Source organism: Dicentrarchus labrax, unplaced genomic scaffold (assembly GCF_905237075.1).
Source record: "Dicentrarchus labrax unplaced genomic scaffold, dlabrax2021, whole genome shotgun sequence".
NCBI lineage: Eukaryota > Metazoa > Chordata > Actinopteri > Moronidae > Dicentrarchus > Dicentrarchus labrax.
The window spans coordinates 17,359,830-17,385,205 of NW_026136724.1; the positions used below are offsets into that span (position 1 = coordinate 17,359,830).

General features: G+C 40.6%; 2 protein-coding genes and 1 long non-coding RNA gene across 8 annotated transcripts in view; all 3 read left to right on the forward strand.

Annotated features, from left to right (window-relative positions):
* Positions 1–10,794, forward strand: part of ppp1r12a (protein phosphatase 1, regulatory subunit 12A) — a 47,922-nt gene extending 37,128 nt beyond the window's left edge. For 4 of the 6 annotated variants that reach the window (XM_051392390.1, XM_051392393.1, XM_051392394.1 and 1 more), the window contains 10 exons: positions 84–263; positions 391–565; positions 1,362–1,483; positions 1,637–1,702; positions 3,132–3,148; positions 3,252–3,369; positions 3,751–3,855; positions 3,947–3,994; positions 5,084–5,134; positions 6,612–6,863. In XM_051392390.1, coding sequence (XP_051248350.1) covers positions 84–263; positions 391–565; positions 1,362–1,483; positions 1,637–1,702; positions 3,132–3,148; positions 3,252–3,369; positions 3,751–3,855; positions 3,947–3,994; positions 5,084–5,134; positions 6,612–6,749 — 1,020 coding nt within the window. In that variant the 3' untranslated portion in view covers positions 6,750–6,863. Of the gene's footprint in view, positions 1–83; positions 264–390; positions 566–1,361; positions 1,484–1,636; positions 1,703–3,131; positions 3,149–3,251; positions 3,370–3,750; positions 3,856–3,946; positions 3,995–5,083; positions 5,135–6,611; positions 6,864–8,833 lie in introns of those variants that run through there. The other 2 variants (XM_051392395.1, XM_051392392.1) reach the window with 1 other exon arrangement.
* Positions 5,141–6,553, forward strand: LOC127358893 (uncharacterized). The gene is made up of 2 exons (XR_007882559.1): positions 5,141–5,445; positions 5,726–6,553. It is a non-coding gene; the product is annotated as an uncharacterized LOC127358893 (long non-coding RNA).
* A 9,024-nt stretch (positions 10,795–19,818) lies between the features above and the next one.
* The window catches only part of pawr (PRKC, apoptosis, WT1, regulator), a 66,005-nt gene continuing 60,447 nt past the window's right edge, over positions 19,819–25,376 (forward strand). The window contains exons 1-2 of the mRNA XM_051392413.1: positions 19,819–19,967; positions 20,292–21,016. Of these exons, the coding sequence (XP_051248373.1) occupies positions 20,414–21,016 (603 nt within the window). The 5' untranslated portion in view covers positions 19,819–19,967; positions 20,292–20,413. The remainder of the gene's footprint in view (positions 19,968–20,291; positions 21,017–25,376) is intronic.

A 25,376-nucleotide genomic window follows, 5' to 3' on the forward strand; every position in this document is an offset into this window, starting at 1 on the left:
AAGATTCTGGTTATAAAACCAAAATAATTAATCAGAGTATGGAATTGAGACTCTAGAGATCATGTATTACTCTGTTCTTCCAGGGCGTGACTCTGACTGACCTGCAAGAAGCTGAGAAAACAATTGGCAGGAGTCGTCCCACAAAGACCCGGGAGGAGGAGAAGGAGGAGAAGGAAAAGCAGGACAAGGAGAAGCAGGAAGAGAAGAAGGAGTTGGAGACCAAGGAAGATGATTACCGATCGAAGTACCGGAGCTTCGAAGAGGTACATTTATGTTCCGAGCTTTAGTAACAACATTCCCAAGACGGATCTCTGTTTCTTCACCTGTAATCCATACCTTGAGGGTTTGACTTACACTGTCCCTCTCACCTGTCTTCTGTCTCCCTACCAGCGCTACCGGCCTTCGTCTTCCTCCTCCACCTCCGCCATTTCGACAGCCAGCACTGCCTCCACCCCGTCCTACTCTAGCACCATTTTGTCCTCCAGTTCCAGCTCCCTCAACAGGCCTAACAGTCTGACGGGGATCACCTCATCCTATAGCCGTTCCTCCAGAGATACGGAAAAAGGTCAGTACCTGGTGTCATTACCATTCAAAAGGGGCGCTCTGAAAAAATCAATCCAACTGTACAATAAATGTTGACCATGCCGATTGCATTGAAGATAGCAGTGAGTCAAACATGCTGGAATAATTGTATCCTCCACAATACCTATAGTACACCTCCGCAGCAGCCATACGGCCATCATAATATTTTCTAGACTGGACATATTCATCCGTTTTAGATTGACTACATAGATGATATCTTAACTATCACAACATTGAAAACTGAAATAATTTAAATGCTAATCCCCTCTGGTATGAAGCCATATACAGGAAGCACAGCATGTGGATGCATGACTAATGTCTAAATTCCACCTGATGCTTGTATCTGTCTCCACAGGTCCACATTCACATGGGCAAACCGCCACATGCTGATTAGGGGCATTGAGACAGAAAGGGATTGGGTTGCCTTTTAAATTAAGTAGCTCTTCTCTTAACAAATAAATCCATGAAGCATCCCTGGGAAAAATAGAAGGCTGCTTTTGCCTGTTCAGCCGAAGGAAGGAAACACTCACCGCTTTGTTCTCCCATGACCAAAGCCTTTTTTTTTCTTCCCTCTGAACTCAGGCCAAGTCAAGTTGATGTCCTGATTGTGTCTTGTGAAGTCAAATCATTGCCTTGTTTAACCTTTTTCTCTTTTCCCTTAGTTAGGATTACTGTATGGACATTTACACACTGTTGTTGTCAAAATAATAAGGGTCATATTGCACATACTGTTACAGCAATATGTAGTTAACCTTTTTGGTATTCTTTTCGATGGACAGAAATAGATAGAAAGGATGAGGAGAAGGAGGGAGAGGACAAATCTCAGCCCCGCTCCATACGGGATCGCAGGCGGCCCCGCGAGAAGAGGCGCTCCACTGGGGTCTCCTTCTGGACCCAAGATGTAAGGCATCACTTTTTTTTATTTTTTTTAACACCATACGTATTCTTAGCACCACTCAGGAGGTGCAGGAGGTTATAAATGTTCCTCTTTGATCATCTGGATAGAGAAAGCTGCAAGTCATGTGTAACCCTCATATCTTTTTTAAAATTCCAGGGTGATGAAAATGACCCAGACCAGCAGTCTGACTCGGAGGAGGGCAGCACCAAGGGAGAGCCACAGGTAACCGAACACACACACACACACACACACACACACACACACACACACACACACACACACACACACACACACACACACACACACACACACACACACACACACACACACACACACACACACGGCAGAAAGTAGATAAAACTGACTTTTAAGCAGAAGCCCTCCAGCCAAAACCAAGGGAGCCTCATTGCTTTTCTTGTGTGACATGACTTCCGTTTGATTTTGGCCCTTGTGCGTTTATTCTCTATTCTGGTCCTTCCTCATGTCTCATCTCATGAGGTCAAGGCAAAGCATGTCCAGCAGTCTTTGATATTCACAACTCTGGCCAGTACTCCTATGATTTCCACCCCACCCACGTATCTTTCCTTTTCACCCTCTGCAGCCTTTGAATTTTTATTGTCCCTCCCTCCCCTCCCCATTTCCATCTTCTGGTGATTGTCTGGTTGCTGGGGTGACCTTGCAAAACCAAAAAGTGGTCTCAGCAATAGATCAGTGAGTTTTCAAAACATGCAGACACACAAAAGAAAGGAAGTCTAGGGTTACTGGGGTCAAAGCACACACGAAGAAAATTGGAGATAAGATTTAAGAGCACTTTTCAACCCTCAGTGTATGCTTTTTGTGCACATGAACTCACCATAAATGACAGTTTCAACCAGTAATAAGGAAAATGAACATGTAAGAAAGTCTTCCAGTTCCTGAAATAAAAATAAAAACTATAAATCAGCTTTATAATATAGTTTAAATGCATTTTGACCATCCATGGACGACACAGCATTGGGCAGAAAGGGCAGTGAAAACATTGCTGGCTGGATGAACTTCCTGTTTGAAAGGGAGTGTCTTTTGCCGCATAGAGAGCAGACAGTAGTTGTTAACTTGAGTACAATCGGAAGGGAGACAGTAGGACAGTATAAAGGGTGGAGCAGCAACAGAGCACTAAATAGGAAACAAGTAATTTTCTCTGCATGGAGATGGAAAAGTTTCTCCCTTTCCAGTCTGGCACGCTCAATTAAATGCACCAAAATGTAAAAGCATTAATGCAGGTTTGGTAGAGATTTTTTTTTTCTTTTCTCCAGTCTTGCATTGAATAGTGCCAATCAGTTGAACTGCGTGTTGATAATTTTCTTTGAAGGCTGCAGGACTCGGATTGTGGCATTGTTGTCTCAGCTCAGGAAGCTGACTGCAATTTTTAAAATAGCTGGAAGCCCGACCCTCCAACCTGACCTCCCTATCTGATGTCTGGCCCCGTTCTCAGGGGCCGCTGCTGTGGCTGACAAGCAGCTATTTAGGATAGGAGTGTGTATTTGTATGTAGTACAGTGTGTGTAAAAAAAAGTTTGCCATTCAGTTTTGTTTTTGTATGTATAAACTTATTACAAATGCACTTTATTTTGTTATTGACATTAACATTCACTTTCATTTTTGCTTTATTACAGAGTGACAGGTTGTCCAGGTATGTTTTACCCCCTTCATATTATGTTATTTCTTCTTTATTACCCTTTTTATTGTTGCTAAACAATTAGATTTTAAATGAACACCTGTTGTTACTGTTGCAGGAATGAGATCACTTCATCCTCAGATCGCAATGATTCTTATTCTAGCCGTGGCTACGGTGAGAGTCGGAGGCCATACTCAAGCCGACTAGATAGAGACGACACCACTGACTACAAGAAGGTGTGTACTTCACATAAAATGCTCTTTTTCTTTTATTGGTTCTGGATTTAATCGTACAGGTCTTCATATAAATATGTTTCTGATCACGGAGTTGTATTCCCATGACTGGCAAATGATGCACGTTGACTTTTGTACACAGAAAGATAACATCATGATGTATGAAATAATCTATTTAAAAGGCTGTGTTGCTGAAGTTATGACTCATTGACTCATTCAGTGAGTCTAATGTGTGATCACCCCTTATAATTTGACTGTACAATCCAAAAAAGTACATGCCAAACTGTAGAAAATACCAAATGAAATAGAAATTGACACATTTAAGCCAACATTTTTCAACATTTTCATTTACTTGTTGACTGATATTTTTGTCCCTCCCTTCAGCTCTACGAGCAGATCTTAGCTGAGAACGAGAAGTTGAAGGCCCAGTTACGTGACACAGACCTGGAGCTGGCGGACTTGAAGCTACAACTAGAGAAGGCCACACAGGTATGCTGAACTCGCACTTCTTCAGCTGATCAGTATAGATGAGATAGGATTCCCTATGACTCCACTAATCTTTTTATTTTTCTCATTGCAGAGGCAGGAACGCTATGCCGACCGATCACAGCTTGAGATGGAGAAAAGGGTAATGACAGAACCAGATTAATAACTCTAACTATTACATTCTTTGTTTAGTAACACCATGAACTTTACTGAAAAGATGTATAACTACTGTCTCTCTCAAGTTTATCTCAAACTGAATATAGAACTCGTCCTTCTGTCAGTTATTTTGTTTAATCCAACCTGCTTTAAACATGTTGGTAACACTGCCAATGGGTTTATGTCTGAAGGTAACAAGCAGGCCCCAATATCATCTGGGTGGTGGTATGATCTTAACCTGAGTTTTTGTATCAGTCTACTCTCTGCTGCTGGCTGTCGTGTCACACATGCCCTTGTAGCCGGGGTCAAAAGGGACTTCCTCCCTCTCCTCGCCACCCAGAACACTGCCACCTTCACTCTCACATGTTTTTGAACCTCAGAGGCAGCGTGTGGTCACCTCTTCTTAAGACTGCTTATTTTGTTGTTTTTGTTTTTGTGTGTGTGTGTGTGTGTGAACACGTGTTGATCTCATGCAGGAAGTATAACAATTGTAGACTGTTCAATTGCTATTGAAAGAACCTGTGCATGTGTGTGTGTTTTCATGGTTTGTCTCACTCATTCCGTAATCATGCTGGCGTCTTCAGCTGCGTAGCCATGAAACCAATAACCCCATAGATTTGCAAAATTCATTTTTAAGCCACATTTAAGACCATCCTTCATGTACCGTTTGTCGTCCCAGCCTTTTTATAATACAAGAATGTCCTTTTTTGTTGAAAAAAACATTCTGACCCCCCCCCCGTTCATGAGTCATTTCATTAATTTAACATCCAACACAACCTCTAAACATCTACCTCCCCATTCCTTGACTCATTCCTGCCTTTTTAAATCACTGAATATGTAAGTCTGAACCAGCTGTTGCTTGCAGACGCCTCACAAAACATGCGTGTGTTCAAAGTGTGTGTGTGTGTGTGTGTGTGTGTGTGTGTGTGTGTGTGCGTGTGTGCTATCGCTACACCCTCACCGTCTTCCACACCTTATTTTATGCAGTGTGTATAGCCTGCACCAAACCGTGTTTGCTGCTAATTGTCTCGACAACGCGTGTCCTGAGTTAACCCCGCTCTCCTCCGCCCCACAGGAAAGAAGAGCTCTAGAAAGGAAGATATCTGAGATGGAGGAGGAACTTAAGGTACCACCACGCACAGTCACACACACTGCATTATATTCTCAGTTCATGTTCAGTGGGGTTTAGAAGATTTCCATTAAAGGAGTCAGGATCACAGCTAGCATGTGGGTGGTACTTGTGAACTCCAGCATAGCGCCGACAGCTGTCACTTCAGTCTGAGTGTGCCTTTATATATAAATCTGGGTCCATTTTTTGGGGGGGTTTAATATGATTGGTGAGTCATCTCAAGTGTCATGGGTTTATTACGACACAAGTCTTATTTGAATTGTTTTATGATTGCTTCCATCGGTTATGATAAGATTGTAAGCAACAAGGTGATTTTTGGGATCTGGGAAGACGGTGACATCACTATAATGAAGTCCGACAGAGATAACTTATGCCAACCTTTATAGCAACCTTCCCAGATCCAAGCAATTAACATCTTGAGTGCAATATTGTTATTACCAATAGGAATTATGGGGTAAACTATTAAAAACAGGACCCTGGTTGGAATTTTCCTAGAGATAATCGGTATGTACATCATATCTGTTTCTATGGAGCCATTAATTCAGAACAAATACCATATGCTTGAAAAAGAAAATATAACCACCACAGGCATCAAATACATCACTTGCTGTTTCCGAAAGTAGACAAAGAAAAGTTTTGAACTAAAAATACTGTATTGGCCCGAATATAAGACAGATTAGTCCTGTTGGGGAAAGTATGTACAGAGATTTAAATTTATCTCCCCGGTGGCAGCAAAACCAGTTCCACAAACACTTCTATAAAGCTGAATAACTCCACAAACAACCCCTGATGGGTCTTTCCTTTCTAGAAACGTATTCTGCCCATTACGGTACCTCGCCTCTGTCCACATGTTAGACTGCTAAATGTTCACATCTCTTATTCTGTTCAGGGCACATCTCAGCTCAGCTGTTTGTAATCTATGTTGACATAACATTTAAGCTCTTCTATTGAGACAGCCAATTAAATGTTCCTTTTTCTTGAAAATTTAGGAGGAGAGAGGGAGAAAAAACTCCATTAAATTCTAGTAAGCGAGTGTTGTTGCCGTCGCTGTGATAACGAAGTGTGTTTATTTTTAGGTGGTAGACAGCTGGCTGATCTTATCAGTGTCACTTTTCCATTCTATCTACAAGCATCACGCCGAAGCGGAAAGCTCTTAATCATTCCTTTTGGTTTCCAAAATCTGTCCCCATTTTCTAACAATCTTCCTTTTCTGTTTTCCCTTTTTCCTTCTCTCGGCCCCTCTTCTCTATTAATTTATACCGTCCTGTCTTTCATTAATCCTTTTCTCTCCTCATTTGTTTCTTGAAACCCATTCTTCCTTTTCTTCTTTTTTTTTCCTCCTTCCATCCTCTCTGCCTTCTCTCTCTCTCTCTCTCTCTCTCTCTCTCTCTCTCTCTCTCTCTCTCTCTCTCTCTCTCTCTCTCTCTCTCTGTGTTCTCCTGTGTTGTGGTTGTTGTTTTCCCCCCCCCTGCAGAACCTCCCCCAGGTAAAGCAGGTTCAGGCCCTGCGGCAGGTTAAAGAGCGGCTGCAGGCCGAGAACCGGGCCCTGTCCCGCGTGTTGGCAAAGCTCTCGCAGTCCGCCTGCAGCCAGCTGCCCACCGTCGACCTCTAAGCCACGTCCGTCTGTCCACCACCATCTCCTTCTCTTCTTCCTCACTTTCCCACCCCTCCTTCCCAACCCCATTCTTCTCATGCTCCATTCGTGCTCTGCCCGCACCCATAGACAGGCAGGTGCCCAGCCGCCCAACCATCACTGGTTTTGTAAACTCCCCTTTCCGTCCCCCTCTGCCTCCCCAGAGCTTTTGGTTTTCAGATTGGGGAGGGTGTCTTTTTTTTTTTTTTTTTTCCACAACAGGACACTCTCCTTTTACAGTACACAACTAGCAGGTGATTTCCACACCCTTCCAGCTCATGAAAACATCCTAAATATGTCAAAGTAACCAGCGTATATTAATAACCGGTGGAGATAAAGCTTATGTAAGTACCATTTCAGGCCAGGAGGTGTCTAAATTGACTTAATTATTAACAAACGCATCAAGTGCTGTAAAGTAAAGTGTCCTCTTTGTAGTTTTATGTAGTGATGCTTCCATCAGAGGGAGCTCGGTTGTTCCGTTTGGCTTGTTCTGGCTTCCTTGCATGAAGTGGCTTCCTCATTTTGGCATCACCTTTTTTGACCCAAATCTTCCGAGACTGAACCTTTTTTTCTTTCCCTCCTCTTTACCCCCCCCAATTTTAATTTGACTGATGACATCAACAAACATTAAAGTCAGCTGCATGCACCAGCAGGTTTATTTGGACACAGGTTTAGCACCGTTTCTACAAATAGCAGTTGATTGTCATCCGTAATCAATTAATGAGCTTGTTTTTTTTTTTTTTTTAAGGGGATTGAAATATCTTGTTGGAGTCTCAGTGTTGTGTATCAAGATTTCTACCTAAAGTCCTCACCGCCACAGCTCGTATACATCTGTTTAGAATAAGAGTCAAACATCAGTTTACATAATAGTATATACATATATAGTATATATCTACCCAAATAGGTGAATTTTCAATAGCCATTATGCCTTTATTAGAGAGATTTTAAGTTTACAGAATCAGTATTCTACAGCAATCTGACTCATGTTAAACCTCAGAATCTGTGACTCAACACTTCAGACTATACAAGTCAATACAAGAATTCACCTATTATGACTCATTATAAACATCCACAGAGAGGTTGTTGTCTATGTCAAGGATACTATTGAACCCGGCAGGTGTCATGAGGGAAAATGAATTATTTACACACAAATGAATAATTAATGTGCACAAATGAATAGAACGTAGCATTAAACAATCACATTGACGTTTAAACATGTTAGTTTTCCCTCCTGGGAATCATTATAGTTTCCTCTTATCTTAACATATATTTAAGGGATGTCCCAATGCTGTTTTAACAAGCTAAATCTGAAGTATATCCACGGTTCTCAATCCAAATTCAAAAGACAACATCATTTAGATTAGCTTATCCATTGGCTTGACAACTTTCACTTTCTATTTTGCACTGAGTTAGACTACACAGCGGTGTACAGTATGCGCACCTAACAACACCCAAGGTGGCATCACAACTGTCTCTTATTAGTATCAACTGTGTAACTTCAGCACCGAAACACAGCTGCTCGCCTACCGCTAACAACCTGTAACTGAAAGCTGTTACTTAACAGTGTTTTCAAGAGCATCATTTCCTTATTTGTTCAAAAAAAAACTAAGATGAATTACTCCTGACAGCTGCCAGGCTCTGTAGGACTCCATACAACGATGATTTCAAATGTTATATGCACTATATCAAATAGAAAAAGTGACTTTATTTTTGACCTCTGCTGTATATTTTACCGGCTGCCGGTGAGCAGCCGTTCAGATTCTGCATGGCTTTCTGAGGATCTTTTTGGCCTGTGGTGTGCCCGCTTTTTACTTCTCTCTCTCCTGACTTGGAACAAGGATGTTTTTTTTGTTTTTTGTTTTAAAAAAAAGGAGAAAACAAAACATGAGAGATGCTGTGTGACTCCGAGATTGCTTACACAGGCTGCAATTAACAAATTTGTAAAAAAAAAAAAAAACTAGCCTGACTGGTTTAACAGCACTGTGTATCTGTCAAGACTTGTCTAAGCCTTCTCTCTCTGTGTCTCCCTCTCCCTTCCCTGTTTCCTTTTTATTCCCTTTCAGATGCTCCCAGACTTGAAAGCAGACAACCAGAGACTAAAGGACGAGAACGGAGCACTCATTCGAGTCATTAGCAAGCTTTCCAAGTAGAACAGACCCCCCCCGCCCCGTCTTCTGCACCCCCCTAGTCCCCCATGGCAGTGACTAATGGAATTGCACATTTAGATATTAATTGCAACAGACATCAGAGACAAGACTCCTTTTTTCTTTTTCTCCTCCCAACTCCCTTTTTATCTCCCTTTTGCTCCTCCACCACCAACACCAACACCACCGCAGCATCCATCCATCCATCCATCCATCTACCCCCACCCCCCCCTTCCGCGCCACCTCCTCGACTATAATCCACTCGATTGTGTGGCCGCTGTCCCGATAGAACCACTGAGTTTACAGAGCAAAAGGAAAAAGGGTTGTGTGATCAGCATGTTAAAAGCATTGTGGGCGGGGAAGCCTGAAAACTATTTAACCAATAAGCCTTAGTTGTACATAAAGAGAAAAAGAAAAAACACTTGCATCAATCTTCTCTCTCTCTCTCTCTCTCTCTCTCTCTCTCTCTCTCTCTCTCTCTCTCTCTCTCTCTCTCTCTCTCTCTCTCACTGAAGAACAGATATTATCCAACACCTGATTTTATTTGTGCCACAATCTCTCTGATGTAATTTTTTTTTCTTTCCTCTCCCTGTGTAAGTGTTGTGTGCTGTGCAGTTTCCCCCCTCCCTCCCTCCCTCCTTTTAACCCCCCTCAAAGTGCCACTTCTGCCCCGATATGAGCTCCTTGTGGCCCCTGACTCCACTACTTTATTCATTGTTTTTCCCGCACACACACACAGATCACCAATGCACACTCGCCCACCCTCCTCTTTTTTTTTTTTCCTTCTTTTTTTTTTTGTACCTCTTTGTGTCTTCCTCCAAGAGGGAAAAATTTTGAATTCTCGCTTTAGCGAAACGAGGCGGACCTGGTGGAATTTAAGCTTTCACTGTATGTGCAATATGCATTTCTTTCTTCTTCTTCTTTTTTTTTTTTTTTTTAATGCTTTAATGATGAGTCCATCACAAGTAGGATTTTTCACTCTTCCACCGCTTCCATCGCTCACCTTCCTCCTCTTTTTTTTTTTTTTTTTTTTTTGTTTTGTTTTGTTTTAAGTTTGTAGTGTAGTCAGTTTATACTCTGTATTTCTCACTTTGTTTTAGCAGGTACTGAGTGATGCTGTATATACCTGTATGTATTTGTTTGAGACCAGCACATGGCATGCGTTTATCGTTCCCGTCTGTTACTATTAAAAAGTATACAAATTCCAGAGGACAAAAAGGTGTGTTTTAATTATTTTTCTTTTATAGTCTAAAGACATTGGATACAGAACAGTAGAGCCTCTCTTACGCGGGACGGCTGGCAAGTGTTCAGTGCTTTTATTTTAATTTTTTTTTCCAGTTTAAAATAAGTGTTCACATAATTGTGAGATAAAACAGAATAATCGCTTCACTACATTTCACTTTCATTGTATTCAGTATCTTGGAAGAGTGCTAATTTTGTTTCCAATTTTTTTTTTTTTTTTTTAAAGCTGTAGTATTATAGCCAAGGTGTTGTCACTAAAAAAAAAAAAAGAATATCTTAGGTATCGCTAACCCAGTCCTTTTTACAATGTCTACATGCACTGTCGATGCCATGTGAGGAGTCTTGATGTCAGGTTAAAGCAAATCGCCACCATCTAATATTTCATGCATCTGAAAACATTTTATGCATTTCAGTGGCCTTTTAAGGATATTTTAGTAAAAGAAGTTTAAAAAAAAAAGTCACTGCAGATGGACTGATGACCATCTACTCTGGTTTAGACTTTTTTTTTTGTTTGTTTTTTTCTTTTGTTTTTTCCCGTCATCTTGTAAAATAGGTGTGTGGCTTAATACATGCAAGCTGTGCTGTGACTACCAACCACTGAAGAGTTCATTAAAAATAAACTTGTACATTGTAAAGTTCCCATGTCTGATTATTTTCATCATTTTTCTAATGATTTAAACGGTTTTGATAACCGTGAAAGGTATATCTATCATTTAATTGATATTATTGGCCCTCGTGAAGGGTTTCTTTTAGAGCTCCACCTGTGTTTTGGGGTTTATTAGAATCGTATTGTTTTGGACGTGTTCTGGGTTGTTTTAAGGTGTCATTTATGTTTTTTTCTAGGATTAAATTTCTGTTCAATTTTGATTTTGTGTTACATTTTGTAGAATCTTTCTTACGTTTGTCACTGTTTTATAGTTATTGCTGCCTTACTTCACCAGCAGGACGCTCAAAAACAAAATATTTTTAATCTCAGTGAAGCTTTCCTGGTTAAATGTTAATTAAAATCAAATTAAAGACCTCAGAGATTTGTACCTCCACCACAATACATTGGTAGTGAATAAAATATTGTTTGACAATAAATTTTAGGGACTATTTCTTTGGAAGAAAGAAGTTCCAATTGAGTCTTTGGATGATTCACAGTAACGGGGACACTGATTCTTCTAACGTGGTGATTTTTCAACATTGAAGCACCACAAACAAAATTTGTATTAACTTCCACTGTATTGGGGCAAAGATAGGCGTTTCAGAGGCAGATATATCAACAATCTGAGCACATAAAATTAAAATTACCTGCATGGCTGGACGAGACGAGGGGTAAAAGACAATATTCTTTAGTAATTTGGGTAAACTGACTCTTTAAGGCGGTTATAAGCTTGTAACCACTCATGTATACCTATGAAAATGACATTTAAGGATGACATCTTGTACTTTAAATGTCCCTGCTCCCATCTCTTAACAGGGATTTAGAGAGCCACCGTTGCTACACTCAGTCACACCAGTAGATGGTGCACAGCTTTGCAAACATTATTTTACTATAGTGGAGGGATTTTCTCTTTAGCTTGAGAGTGTACATTCCTGATCAATTTCAGCCATTTTGTTTAATTCAACTAATCCTCGCACTTGAATGCAAACAAAAGCTCACATCCCCATAAAATAGGCACGCAGGAGTCCTATTCAGCTGCACATTACCGTGTTAAATACAATTCTGCCTCTGCAGGAGCAGGAGTAACTGTCTCATGACAGCAAGTTTGCAGCTCAAGAGGAAAAACGCTGACTCCTCTCCCTGTCTTCCCTGAGCCTGAGATCCCCTCAGATGTGTTTATACTCCTGAATCTGCCCCGCTTCACCGTTCTTTATTGTAATCCCAGATGGCAGCAGAGTTAGATAACAGTGACAGATCATGTGAGCGTTTTGTGCAACTTCCACCACTGAATAAAACAGATTCCTTTATGTGATTTATATGACACTGACTGTGGAACTCACTTAAGCTCTAGGTTTTGCATGTATTGGGTGTGACTTGCTGTATAAACCTGTGATGAAGTGCTGGAATCTTTAGATTAAGCTTTGGGGATAAGCGGTGGTATCTGCTATAATTGCCCAGAGACATGCCAAAGTGTCTGGCTTTTTCTATTTTCCATTGCCTCAGTACGCGGTTAAGGAGTCTGGTCTGTGTCTGCACTGTGACATGGACATGCTTCCTCAACCATCTCGAGCAGAATGTCTTCATCAGGATCTCGACAGATGGAAAAAAAAAAAACTTTTAGACAGATTCCTGGCCTTAAACAGTTGCCTCCATGAAATTAAAGCAACAAACGGTTTGAATTAATGCTGCCTTTTGGTGTCGTTCGCCTGGCTCAAAGGCAAAGAGGACAACATCAGGCCATTAGTTTCTGTCATTATAGGGGGCTGTACCTCCATGTGTGCATATTTATTTCACATCTGTTGTAGATGGTAAACGCGGCTCAGCTTTCATCTACAGCTCGTTCAGTTTCAGGCGCTTCACTTTCAATCAGATTAATATATCGTGGGTTCACCGACTTTTCGAGTCTCAGGAGTACATTTAATAACTTGGATCTTTGATGCGTGTCATCTCTACAGCTGTAAGCGAATCCTGCTCGGTATTTTAACAAGACTAAGAGTCTACAGCAGGGGTTTCAAATTCAAATTGTACTACAAAAAAAAGCATAATATTCTGAATATATTTCGGTTACTAACATCATACTTAACAAAAAAATCCAAACCTTTGCACGCCATTTGGACACCTTTGACCTTTGCCATTTTTTTAGCATCAAACGTATAGGAAATTGTATATGAAAGGGTAGTTTAAACTGATATGAAACAACTAGAAAAACAAATATTTAAAAAGATAAAAATCTTAAAGGCTGGATTATATGTTATTTTTGACATGTTTCCGGCCAATGAGAGGGGATGAAAGGCCGGAAATGTCCCATGCTAGCAGTCCTGTGAGGCTGTACTTGGACCCCATCTTAGTTAAGTGTGTTAGTATGCTAACATTTGCTACTTTACACAAAGTACATCTGAGGGAGGCTGATGTGAATGTCATCAGCTCTGCAGCTATTGGACAAATTGAAATACTGACCTGATGATGGCACTAGAGGAAAAGTTAGGAGATCCGTAAAGTGATTATATATATATTTTAAAGTAAATTGGAATAAAACACTGGTGTGACCACTGTCAGAACTTGAAACCAGAACCAGAACCAGCAGTAAGCCTCAGAGGAAGCATTAGAGACCTAAAAGAAATTCTCCTGATTGCTGGCCGCTCTGTTTGATTCCTGACAGCAGCTCCGCCACGAGATGACGGGCTGTGCTTTTCTATGTTGGAAATCATCCATAAAGAAGGAATTAGATCTTGGCAACTGCTGTCACACACAGAGACACTCACACTCATCCTCCCTACTCATTTTATTTCCACCATGGCCTAATCTCCCTCTCTTCTCTACCGTAAAGTGCAGCAAGCCAAACAAACCTCCTCCCCCAGTTGCAATTTTAAACCCCCCAACACACACCAGACTTAGACACACTGGATGAGCAAAACCCCTCGGCGCCGAGGACAAACAGCAGCAGGGGTTTCTCTCCGATGACAAACAATGACGAATGGAGGCGTCCTGATGAAGTGACAGCTCGAGTCTGTCACTGAAACAAAGACAAACACACTCGGTTAGAAAAGAGTGATTCAAAAGCAGCGGTGGAGTGGTGTGGATAAATCTGGAAAGGAGGATATGGAGACGTCTCTCTGACTGCGGTGTCACCAGCTGCATTTATAGACACTTCCTTCACTGTAATGTGATGTGATGTATAATGGCAACATCCAAAAGGTTATACTAAAGAGGATTCTAGTGCTAAATAATAAACTACTCAAATAGTGAGTGGACAAACGATGACCACTTAAGTTGTTTATGAAGGTGAAACTGGTTCCGACTTCCTGAACTGCTGCTTTTCTCGGATTTATTTGAGTGAAAATGGGATGTCTTTTAGTTTTGGACTGTTGATTGAACAAAACAAGCAAATAGAAGATGTTACCACGGGTTCTGGAAATTTACAATGTGCCTTTTTCATTAGCTTTTGACAACATAGAGACTAAACGATTAATCAAATAATCAATAATGAAAATAATGATTATTTGCAGCCCTAGCTAAGCAAATTACTACTTGCAAGAGTTGCTGAAAACAGCTATTTTTCTGTAGTGCTGCAGTGTTGTTATACTGCTTTTTAATCCCTCTCAAAGCCAGTGACGGAGCTGGGAGGAGGACAAAATGCAAACCTCGTGCACCAAATTCAAGTATACGCTTCAGTGTGACATTATGACATTACTATGGTAATTATGAAGTGACTCCACTAAGCTGATCTGCCTACCGAGGGCCGTGCTGCAAAAGAATCATCAACCTTGAGATGTCATTTTAAATATCAAAGGCTTTTGCCTTTAATTGATAGGACAGCTCAGACCCGTGGCTGCAGCAGGCAAGGGCTCGGTTTAGCTACCAGGGCGCCCCAGAAGTCATGTAGTCTTAGATTGAGTCTCAAAGGCAAAGTTCATGACCTAAATGTAAAATAAAAGTGTAGCCCCCAAAGTTTAAAACGTAGGGTTTTAACCAGGAATCACTTCCAAAGTGATCAGCAGCTCCTTTAATGCATTGACTAACACTAAAGACTACAAAATCGAATGTTTCTGCCGTTTCTATCGACAGTAAAACGAGCAGATATTTTCAATTATGATAAGCTGAGTGACACAAAATTGGTGATTTTTCATCTACAGTGTATTCTAGGATTGTATATACAAATGTATAGCTCACATTTAAATGCTTTAATGTCTTATTTTTCATAAAAACAAGTTGGAAATGTCTGTCAAAACAATGCTGCCAGATTCAGTTTTCGCAGTGTGTACAGCCAACTCAGCAGCACAGAGCTAGGAGAGGAGGTTGGCACAGTGACCCACCCAGTCACCCAGCATCACGCCATCATCATCAACAGATGGCACCCTGCAGATGGTACTGGGACGGTACTGGGAGCCGTTGAAGGGCACAGAGGGGATAACGGACAAACCTGTGAGCTGGACACAGGACTGAATCTGTAGAACAAAGAGGAACAGCACCAAGAACATAAGCACAGTTATCTGTCAGCCTTTTTTGCTACATGAACTCTCATGTAGCTGTAGAGGGTTGTATTTAGTAAGTGCACATTCATTAAGTTTGGTGACTTTGTTACAATTTCTGCAGGCTCTCTAAGTTCTGGACTCCTGCAAACCCCTCACACAGATAGTGATGTAGTGGTGTTTTCCAAACCATTTTCCAGTGTTTCCATTTCTTTGGTCCAGACAGAAATGTCTTAACAACTGTTAGGTGGTTTTCCATTATATTGTACATATATTATATGTACAGCCGTAACTGTAACTATAACTTATTTAGTTTATTGCATTTCATCCGCCTCATTGGCTATTATTACATTCTGTTCATTTCAATATGGCTTGAAAATTGATTGTCAGACCTTTAAAATGTGCTTGGGAACAAGTTTGAGGGTTGCAGTCCTTGACCATGTCTGCTTTAATTTTAGTAAAAGTTATGTTATTATTGTGAGAAAACACCATGTAGTAACTGCAAAACCATAAACGGTAATAGTAGTTTGGAAGAAAAAGCCCAGCAATGATGATTTGCACATTGTGATGTATTACGCAACTCAAGCAGGTTTCAAGAGTTTGCTGACTGATTTTCATGATTAAATACAAGTAGTTGCCTTCTTGCCAAGAGTATGAGAGATATGAAGCCATTGCCAGTAGCTGGTTAGGTTGGCTTAGCTTAGCATAAAGACTGGAAACAGAGGGGAAACAGCTAACCTGGCTAATAAAATCTACCTACCAGCACTTCTAAACCTCACTACAAAATTCCTTAAAAGGGACTCCCACATTTTAATACAAAAGGCAACCTTTTCTGGTGGCTTCATCACAACAGTATAGAGGTTAAACATGTAAGTATGTAAAGTTGTGAACTCCTCATCAGCTCAAAAACCCAATTTGTGTGTCTGTTCTTCCATGTGAAGAATGATAATCCTGTTTACCTTTATAGTCGTCAAAGTCTGACTGACTAACGTGGTTAAAAACATGATTTCCCTCAAGTCTCTCTCTGTTGCAGAATTCATAATATTCTTATCTTTTCTGCAGTGGTGGGGTGGGGTGGGGGGTATCTGCAGAACTGTGTGCAAAGGCAACATCTGGGAGGCTCGGGAGAAACATTTCTCGAATACTTACTTACTCTTGGATAAACAATTTCATGGGGGAGTGAGTTCCTTGTGTAGGCTGCTAGCTACAAAATTACCCACCTAATAGCTTTTGACTGAAACATTACTGACAAATAAATGAAAATGTGTGAACGCAAGAGTGGCCATTAAATTATGTTTCTTATAAATTTCAGGTTACTTGCGATGCTCATTTTACAGCCAGGCAAGCGATGCATTTTTTGACTGTTCACCACAAATGGGTTATAAAATGCATAATATGGCTATTCATTAAAAAAAAAAAGCACCATAAAGCATTCAGAGAGGGTGTAAGATAATTTGAATAAACCTAAACATTAAATAAAATACTCAATATGGAGTCTAAGTACACTTATTTTGGGAATCCATTACTGGAACGTTTGTGTTGGCATGGAAGGAAACACTCTGTGACAACCCTTATGCCCCCTCATTCTTTTCTTCCTCCTCAAGAGCAGACAGAAATATGCTAAATATGCAGCAGTGTGACCTGAGTCCATAGATCAGGGTTTATTTTTAGGAGAGGCGCCTCACTCTTTTGCTCCACCCAAGTTTTTTCATTATCTGTAACAGGGTTGGCACATGCAGAGATAATGGCTGAATGCCTGCTCTCCCTCTCACCCGTGTGTGTGCGTCACATTTTCAAACCTGCACTGTAAATAACACGGGTCCATTAACACTGAAAAAAGCTTCTTTTTCCTGATTTGGGAAAAAAAACATTACATAACAGTGATGAACATGCCTGAAAGTCAGTGCACCCTTGGGAGCAAGCGAGACGCACACAAATCTAACACCATAAGGCTCATTCCCTTCAGCCCAGTTAACTTATAGTGCTATTATCCTTGCATGAAATTAGGTTTCTGACAGCAAACACCTATAGCGGGTTTAAATCATCACGTGGGGAGAAACCTGCTCGCACAGTGAGGTAATGGCAGGAAGCTCAAGGATTGAATATCACAGGAATGCCGTGCAGCGTTATTACAATGGAGCTTTGCATCAGCACGCTGAAATGACTTGCACTTTGTTAGATTAATTACATTTCCACTAAGCTGGGATCATTACACAGGAGAGCTGCAGAAGGGGGAGGAAATGCTAATGCTGACTGTGTGACTGGCGTTTAGAAACAAAGTTAGTGTTGAACATTGATATTTGACTCTATTTTACTGGATGTTTTTGATATTTTTAGCTGTTTTTGGAGCTCATTCCCAGCAGATGGAGTTCAAATTTCCATTTTTCTGAACAATCCAAGGACTTCTCATCAATCCCGGCTTAAAAATTGAGATTTGGAAGTCCTCGGATACAATTTTGTCCTTTTTGGATGCCTCATAAAACTTCCAGGGTCCCTTGAATCATCAAAGTGCCATTGGACTTTTACATCTAATGGAATATTTTTATATGGCGGTATTGCCCAAGTTATTGTTTTTAAACTTTTTCATGTCAAGGACCTCTAAACTGACACAAATTAGAGCATGGACCCCGGTTTTATAAGATTTTGTCCCAGGCACCCCCATTTGATAGGATTTTTGCTTTTAGATGTTTTATTACAGAAAGTGTATGAAACCCATGACTGTCATACATTCTGTCATATAGATGGAAATATAGTGAAAATAAATGATTCCCCTTTTTGCTGGGGGCCACCTAGAACCCTCTAAAGGACCTCTGGGGGGTCATTTAGCCATTTATTCATCCTTTACACAGTTTTCACACAAATAAAGTTTTTTTTAAAGAATAAAATCATATAGACTTATATAAGAACAACATATGAAGTGTAATGTGAGCATTTTTAAGTGTATTTCTACAAATGGCACAGGTCTGTAAACTAGTATTGGTATTTTCATGAATGTGTTGTATATGTCAAGGACATGTTGAAAGGTCTGGACTGAAAATCTGGAAATACAAGGCGACGCATTACTGTCTTTGTAGCCTGTAAAGATAGAAAGAAGCATTAAGGTGTGCCGGAGATTTCAACTTTCAGTAACTATTCACATTTCACAACCACAGCCTCATAAGTTCAAGAAATAAATGTGTCACTCTTGTGTTGATAGTCCTTAACCTTCCCTTTAGCTGGAATTAAACGCGTACACCAGCATGTGTGACAAAATGAACAAGGAGGCTGTCCTCTGATCAGAGCTGGTTGGATGAGTCATCCGGCATCTAAGGGAGTCAGTCTGTGAGATCTGCGTGGGAGAGCTCAATCGTCGTCAAACGGTCTTCTGCAGAAATGTTGCACTCCAACTGTGCAATTATCGAAGGCCTATTGAAGACTAAGAAATCAGTGACATGTGCTGTCTGTGTAAGTTTGAGTCGTGAAGTCTTTTATAAACACACACTTGTGGCTGATAGAATAAATTTACCATTGAAATGCTGCTTTCAAGGTCCTCGGCTCATAAACTTCTGTTTAAAAAATGTCATTCTGAAAGTGGGAAAAATATTCAATTTCAGTGTTATTCACAACATTTCTCAAGAATTCACTCTGTAATAACAAAGAATTTCCACATAACACTTCTTTACGAGAAGGAATACTGCCAAGTACACTTTACAAGGACACCATATTTATCATACACCCAGGTTAGGCGATAATAACAAATGCCATTTACTGATTTCAGGGATGAAAAACGTGTTGATATACCTTCATTTGAGTAACCAACACTCAAAAAGTGAAATATATTTCTCTTTTTTTTTAAGGCTATCTCTGACCATCCCACACTCAACAATAACAATAATAATCTTTATCTAATATATAGCTCATTTTGTTGGACCAACAATCAGAAAAAGTGTAAAGAAATTTATATTTCCCCTTTTTTTTAACTTGACAAATTACTCCCACAGTTAATTATTAGAATTTGATTTTATTCACCTGTCCATCAAGTCATGAATAAACTCATCATTTCACCACTACATTGTTGTACACATTATTAAACTATATTCCAATACTATAAAAGAAAAATGAGATAACTGTAATTCCCTAAAGTACTAGAAGAATAGAAGTCAGTGATATGATGAAATAAAAATGAAAAACAATAAACATATAGATGTATTGTGTATGACAAAGTCATCATAAAGTCAGTTAACATTAAAAACTATATTAAAACTTAAACATAACTTACCCAGAAACTATATAGTGGTCTAACTACAGGAATATTAAAATATATGCAGTAGAAACCCATGAAATTATGTAAATATTATAAAATCAAATGTAGGATAAGGTATGATATATAATATATATACCATTGTCTGTACGGGAGTATTACAAAAGTACCATAAAACACCGTAAATGCCCTTTAAAAAGCACCATAAATCGCTTTAAGCGCCTATGGGAATATTAAAGGACTATTACAGCGGCTTTATGTTCGGGCTGAGCTTTCGTGGTCGCTTCGGCTTCGCTCGGAAGCGCTCGGGTGTTTTCGGACTCGCCCGGTGAGCCAGAGGGCAGAGCGAGCGCAGCGGCTCTCAGCGCTCGAGACTAGCGCCATTCATCCGAGCGGACCGCGGGCACACCTGGTCGAACCGAAGAGAGCAGCTCCGACTCAAACAGCTCCACACAGGTGAGTCTCTACCTGAATTTTACACTTCGGCTCTCGCCTCGACAACTCCCCCCCCCCGTCACACACACTTTGAGCAACTTTTCCTCGAGGACAGAAAATCAACACAGGCAGCCGGAGAGTTACAACTTTTCTTTTTTTTTTTTTTTTTAACACATTTCACGCGAGCAGCTAATTTTAAGAACCTGCTATTATTGACGTTATGTGCGCACGTTGTGTGTCTCTGTATGGGTTTATGAAAAAAAGACAAAGACATAAAATAAAGTTTGATTTAAAGTTTCTGTTTGTCGTGAGGCTGACTTTATTTCCCCTCCTACCTGTCAACAGCACCCGGGTTAATCACTTGAGGAATGCGGTGCCATTAGGACGGGAGCCGAGAGCTGAAAGTTCAACTTAAAGTTCATTTTCCACTAAACGTGCCGAACTTTTATTAAAAAAGAAAAGGGATAATGGCCACAGGCGGGTTTAAGTCAAACGCCCCGACAGACTTTTTGGAGGAATGGAAGGCAAAACGGGAGAAAATGAGAGCCAAAATGCTGGGGGACATTGCCGCAGCGAGCGGTGCTCCCATGGGTGCCGGAAACCCAAACAGCACCAGCAACAACAGCGGCCGCCACGCAGCTCCGCCGGGCACCGAGCTCACCAACAACGGCAACCCGGACCGGAGCGCCTCCACTGGGAACTGCCTCCCCTCCTCCTACTCTGTGGCTCGGTCCTCCTCCGGCACAGCTTTGAAGAGACCCGAGGAGGAAACGCACCACCCTGCTGCCCACCCTGCTGCCCACCCCGCTGCCCACCCCGCTGCACCCACAGCCACCCCGGGGAGCAACCTGAAGAAAGCTCCGCCTCAGATGGAGAAGGCTCAGTGCGCTTCCCCGGACTCCAGCCCCATGGCGTGCAATGACAGTGACAAAGAAAGTCCATCGCCCAGCAAAGCCAAGGAGAAGAATAGCTCTGGTCCCAGTGCCAGAAAGGGGAAAGGACAGATCGAGAAGAGGAAGTTGAGGGAAAAGAGGAGATCAACAGGTGTTGTCAGCATACCATCCAACGAGGTGAGTCAGTCCAGCTTAAGTCGATAATTAAATGATACTTAACTGAGAGTTTAATGTGACACTAACGGGAGACTTTAAGTGAATCCCCCTGCAGGGAAAACACCTTTTCTCTGGGCTGTCATCTCAACAGAGAAGTCAGAAGATACAGAGCAGCCTCACATCAGAAGGATAGGGAGTTTAGAGTGTTTTAAGCCCGGAGTAGAGTTTTAACTTGTTCACCCTGCTGCCACAAAGTGGGATTATATGTCAAAACAATTACAAAGACCCAGAGACAAGTGTTTTCTATCTTTGCTGCAGGTAAAGTCAGAACCTGGCTGATACTGAGTTTTTGAGGCCTAAGTTGATATTGATTACTAATTTATCAGTTGCCTGTTTTGTTAAAATCCCTTAAATGTAGTTATTAAAAAGAAGTATGTACTGAGTGGAAACATTTTGCTGTTGCTGCAACCAACAATTTGTTTAATTATCATTAGTTTTTTTGATTGATACTAAAAGTTTAAGCTTTTTTTGTCCAACCAACCGAAGTGTTTTCACTTTACAACAATATAAAACTGCTGAAATGAGTGAATCTTAAACTTTTTTTTAACTTGATAAATGACTTGAATGATTAATGGAATATCAAAAGAGATGTGTGTCTAATCTAATTGTCTTTTGGGCACTAAATAAGTGTCAAAAACGTCACACTAGTCTAACAAATATAACCAATAAGACACCGATACACTATAGATAGGCTAACGTTTGATGTAATCAGCCCGCTCAATGTATTGATCAGGCTCTAATCTAGAACAAAATTAACTGGCATGCTCTTGAATACTTAATTAAGTATAATTATGGTGCATATACCTATCAGTAACGGCTATAACACCACAGTCAGTGTGTGTTAAGCTAAATAAATTAAATAAAGTAGCAACCACTGTTGCCCAACAGTCAGCCGGCTTTCTATTAAGAGTTACAGAGGGACTTGTGGGTCAGGTCAGGGGTTATCTCTGGTGCAAAGTGACAAATTATTTGTGAAAGGTTTATTCTTAGAGTTTGTTATTGTTGCATTTTAGTCTTATTTGATACAGTGATATTTTCGGGTTAGCTCGCACTGCTGTTTTTTTTCCCTCTTTTTGTAACTTCATACGTTTCATGTTTCTTGGCTGTCTATCTCTTTAACATCTTGGGACCTTGTTGGAAAAATGTTCTCGCTTTAACACACCCATGAATAATTCAAATCAAAGAAAATCACTTGTTTTCCAAAAGTCTCCAAATTCCTCCCGTACATGTGTCTGGTTTAATCGACCCTCTGCAGCGAGAGAAATGTGAGCAGCTCTCAGATGTTGGGGAGAAGAAACGGAGGAAGAGAGGCGGAGGGTGGGAGGGATTGTCGGCTGGTGGTGGTGGAGGTGTGTGTGTATTGGAAGGGGGTGTCGGGGCGTGCATTGTTATTGAATTTAAATCATGTCACACTCTTGCCTAATTCCTGTGGTTCAGACACATGCAGGAACTCTGATATGAAACTTTGCCAGCCAGCAAGCACTCCTGGCCAGTGCTGTGATTATATACACTCACACACACTCTAAAAAGCCCTCAAATTGTACAAAACCGGTTGGAATACGTGTTTTTTTTTCATTACGGCGATGGTGGTGTGATGCTTTTAGAAGTGCTCCGTAACCACCCTGATTCCCGTATCCCCTTCTCTTATTTGATAGCCACCCAGAGCTCGGTGCCCTCGGGGCAGCACAACTTGGAGTTTGACCAGTTCGTCAGTTGGCTCTCCACATCCTGTTATTAGGTGCTCAGCAGTGCCGAGCAAAGAGCGTTTGAAAACTGGTCACATGCCAGGCTGTAATACTGGGCTTCAGCACTCCGGGCTTTGCCAGATATGTTAGATTGAGCCCATAGGCAGTTGATTATGTAGTAAAGTGGGCGAACAGACCGTTATTGGGAGGGGTGGGAGGTAATCTGATGAAGTGGTGAGCTGATTTGTGTGAAGGGCACAGAGAGAAAGAATTGGAAGTCTCTGATCCCAACTGGAGTATGTAGAAATATCCCAGAGTCAGTTCCTTATCTATGAGTATTCATATTCAAGTATATATATCTTATGGAGTCCATCTACATCCTAGTTATGATCAGGATTTTTGATTATGTCTTTGCACATTTAAACATTTGAGAAACCTGGATATGCCCTTAATCTAGTTCTGAGGAACTACGAATGTAAAGATATATCGCAGGAAGGGCTGTACAGGTAATCATTATCCAAATTGCAATATGGCCAAGTGCAGTAGCTGCAGGAGGTAAAATGTGTGACAAAACAGCATTATAATGAAATACTGTAGTTCTGAAGAGATATCCTGATCTACAAATCTTGTTCTCTACATATAAGAAAACAAGTTTGTTTGGTACAGATCCCAGAAAATGTCATATCATCGTGAGTTTAATTGTTTTTCAGTGAAAACTAATTAAAAAGTGATAATCCCCATTTATCGTGAATCATATCACAATCTCAATATGTGTCACAATAATCGCAACATGATTGTTTCACCATATTGTGCAGCCCGATCGTAAGATAAATCGCAATAGAAATACGTGAAGGTGTAAATTAGTCAGATGGGTCGAAGGGTTTTCCATCATTAACTGCCATGTGAGCAGGTGTCTTATCAGTTGACAATGACATGCTGAAAAGAAAGTGAAAGTTTGACACTGGTAACTAGGGATCTAGTTTTTTTACCTCTTATTTGCCCTGGGTCTTAGTCCTGATATGAGTCTGATACTTCTGTTTACCTAAATGTTGACTGAATATATCTGGCACACTGAAATAACTTCTGAAGGCTGCTAAATTTGGCTCACCCTATTTTCACGAGCTACTTGATCCAAATACTGAAGGTCCTGGTTCAAAACTATAACGTTGACGTGCTGAAATGATTAATATGAGAGGAATGATAATGAATGATCATTGGCTGAGTACAGACACAGGCTGCAGAGAAGCAACACAAACCCAACAACAGTCAAACTTAACGGCCTGTCATCAAGTTATGGGTGATATGATCTGCTAATGAGAAAGTGAGAGTTAGAGTTGGAACTCTGCAGATCTGTATTTTGTATTGCTGCACTGTAGAGCTCTGCTGCTGTAAAGGAGAGCAGCTTTGAGCAACACCAGGCTGAGGTGGACATTATTGAAAGGATCAGATTTTGATCGGGTTTATTTTCGCCAATACCAATCCCTTCAAATATGTCCGGATCAGCCCTAAACTCCTAAAGATCTGCACTTTTTTTAGGATTTTAGATATTTTAGGATTGGCTCAGGACATCCCTATTGGTAACACAGATGTTAGGTTGTATTATCGCTCTCATCTTCCATTACCTGACAGCCAGAAACTAAACTGGGTTCATCCTCAACTTGCTGAGATAACTTGTATTTGCTTGATGTGGAGGAGTTTTAAGGAAATGCCTGCATCAGCACAGATGATTTAAAGCCCAGATATAATTAGCATTATGTATGTTTACTGGGATATAAATAACCACATTTATCCATGTTCCATGTTTTATGATGAAAACCAGGATGCTCGTGTGCATGTAAACATAATCAGTGACAGATTTATATTTCTAAATAACATCTTGACTATCAGATGTTTTCCGGGCTGCAGCTGTTACTACTGCTATCGCTGTTCTGCTGATTATTCAATCGATTAATCGTGTAAGCAGATAAGAAATGCTTTTGCTTTATTAAAGAGCAATAGTAAACACACAAAAGAGAAAATAAGAGAATGAAAAATGGATGGATTTCTTTCAGCAGCGGGGGGGAATGCTTCTGTTGTATCCCCACTGATTAGACTGATTACTTATTATTTGACTGATTAATCAGTTAATAAATTTTTTTTGGCAGATTAGTTAATATTTAAAAAGAAAATAATTGTCAGTTGCAACCCTAAAATTTGATAAGCAGAACTTGCAAATGTGTGGCTTTTTGCCTGATAAGTGACGTATTGTAATTTTCTGTCAATCGACTAATCAATCATTTCAGCATTCAGTTCTAAAGATTAATGAATGCGACATACTTTATCTTCACAGCTGTCATATCCAACTCCATCTCTAACACCTCACACCGTTTAAAAGTAAGGTTCAGCTAACTGTAAGCGTCACCAAGACGCCAAAGCTCAAGTTTTCTAATCCCACTTTAATAATGGAAGCTTTATCTCTCGGATCTCATGAACTGAGATACTGCAGGCATTGGAAATCAGAGAGACACATAAAAATGCTGAAACTGGCAGCACAGCCGATATTTATTCCTTTTGTCAAATGTTTCCCTTTCTCCTCCTGTTGCATATAAAACAGACCAAACTATGCAAATGAAGACTCCCTCACACAAACTCCCATT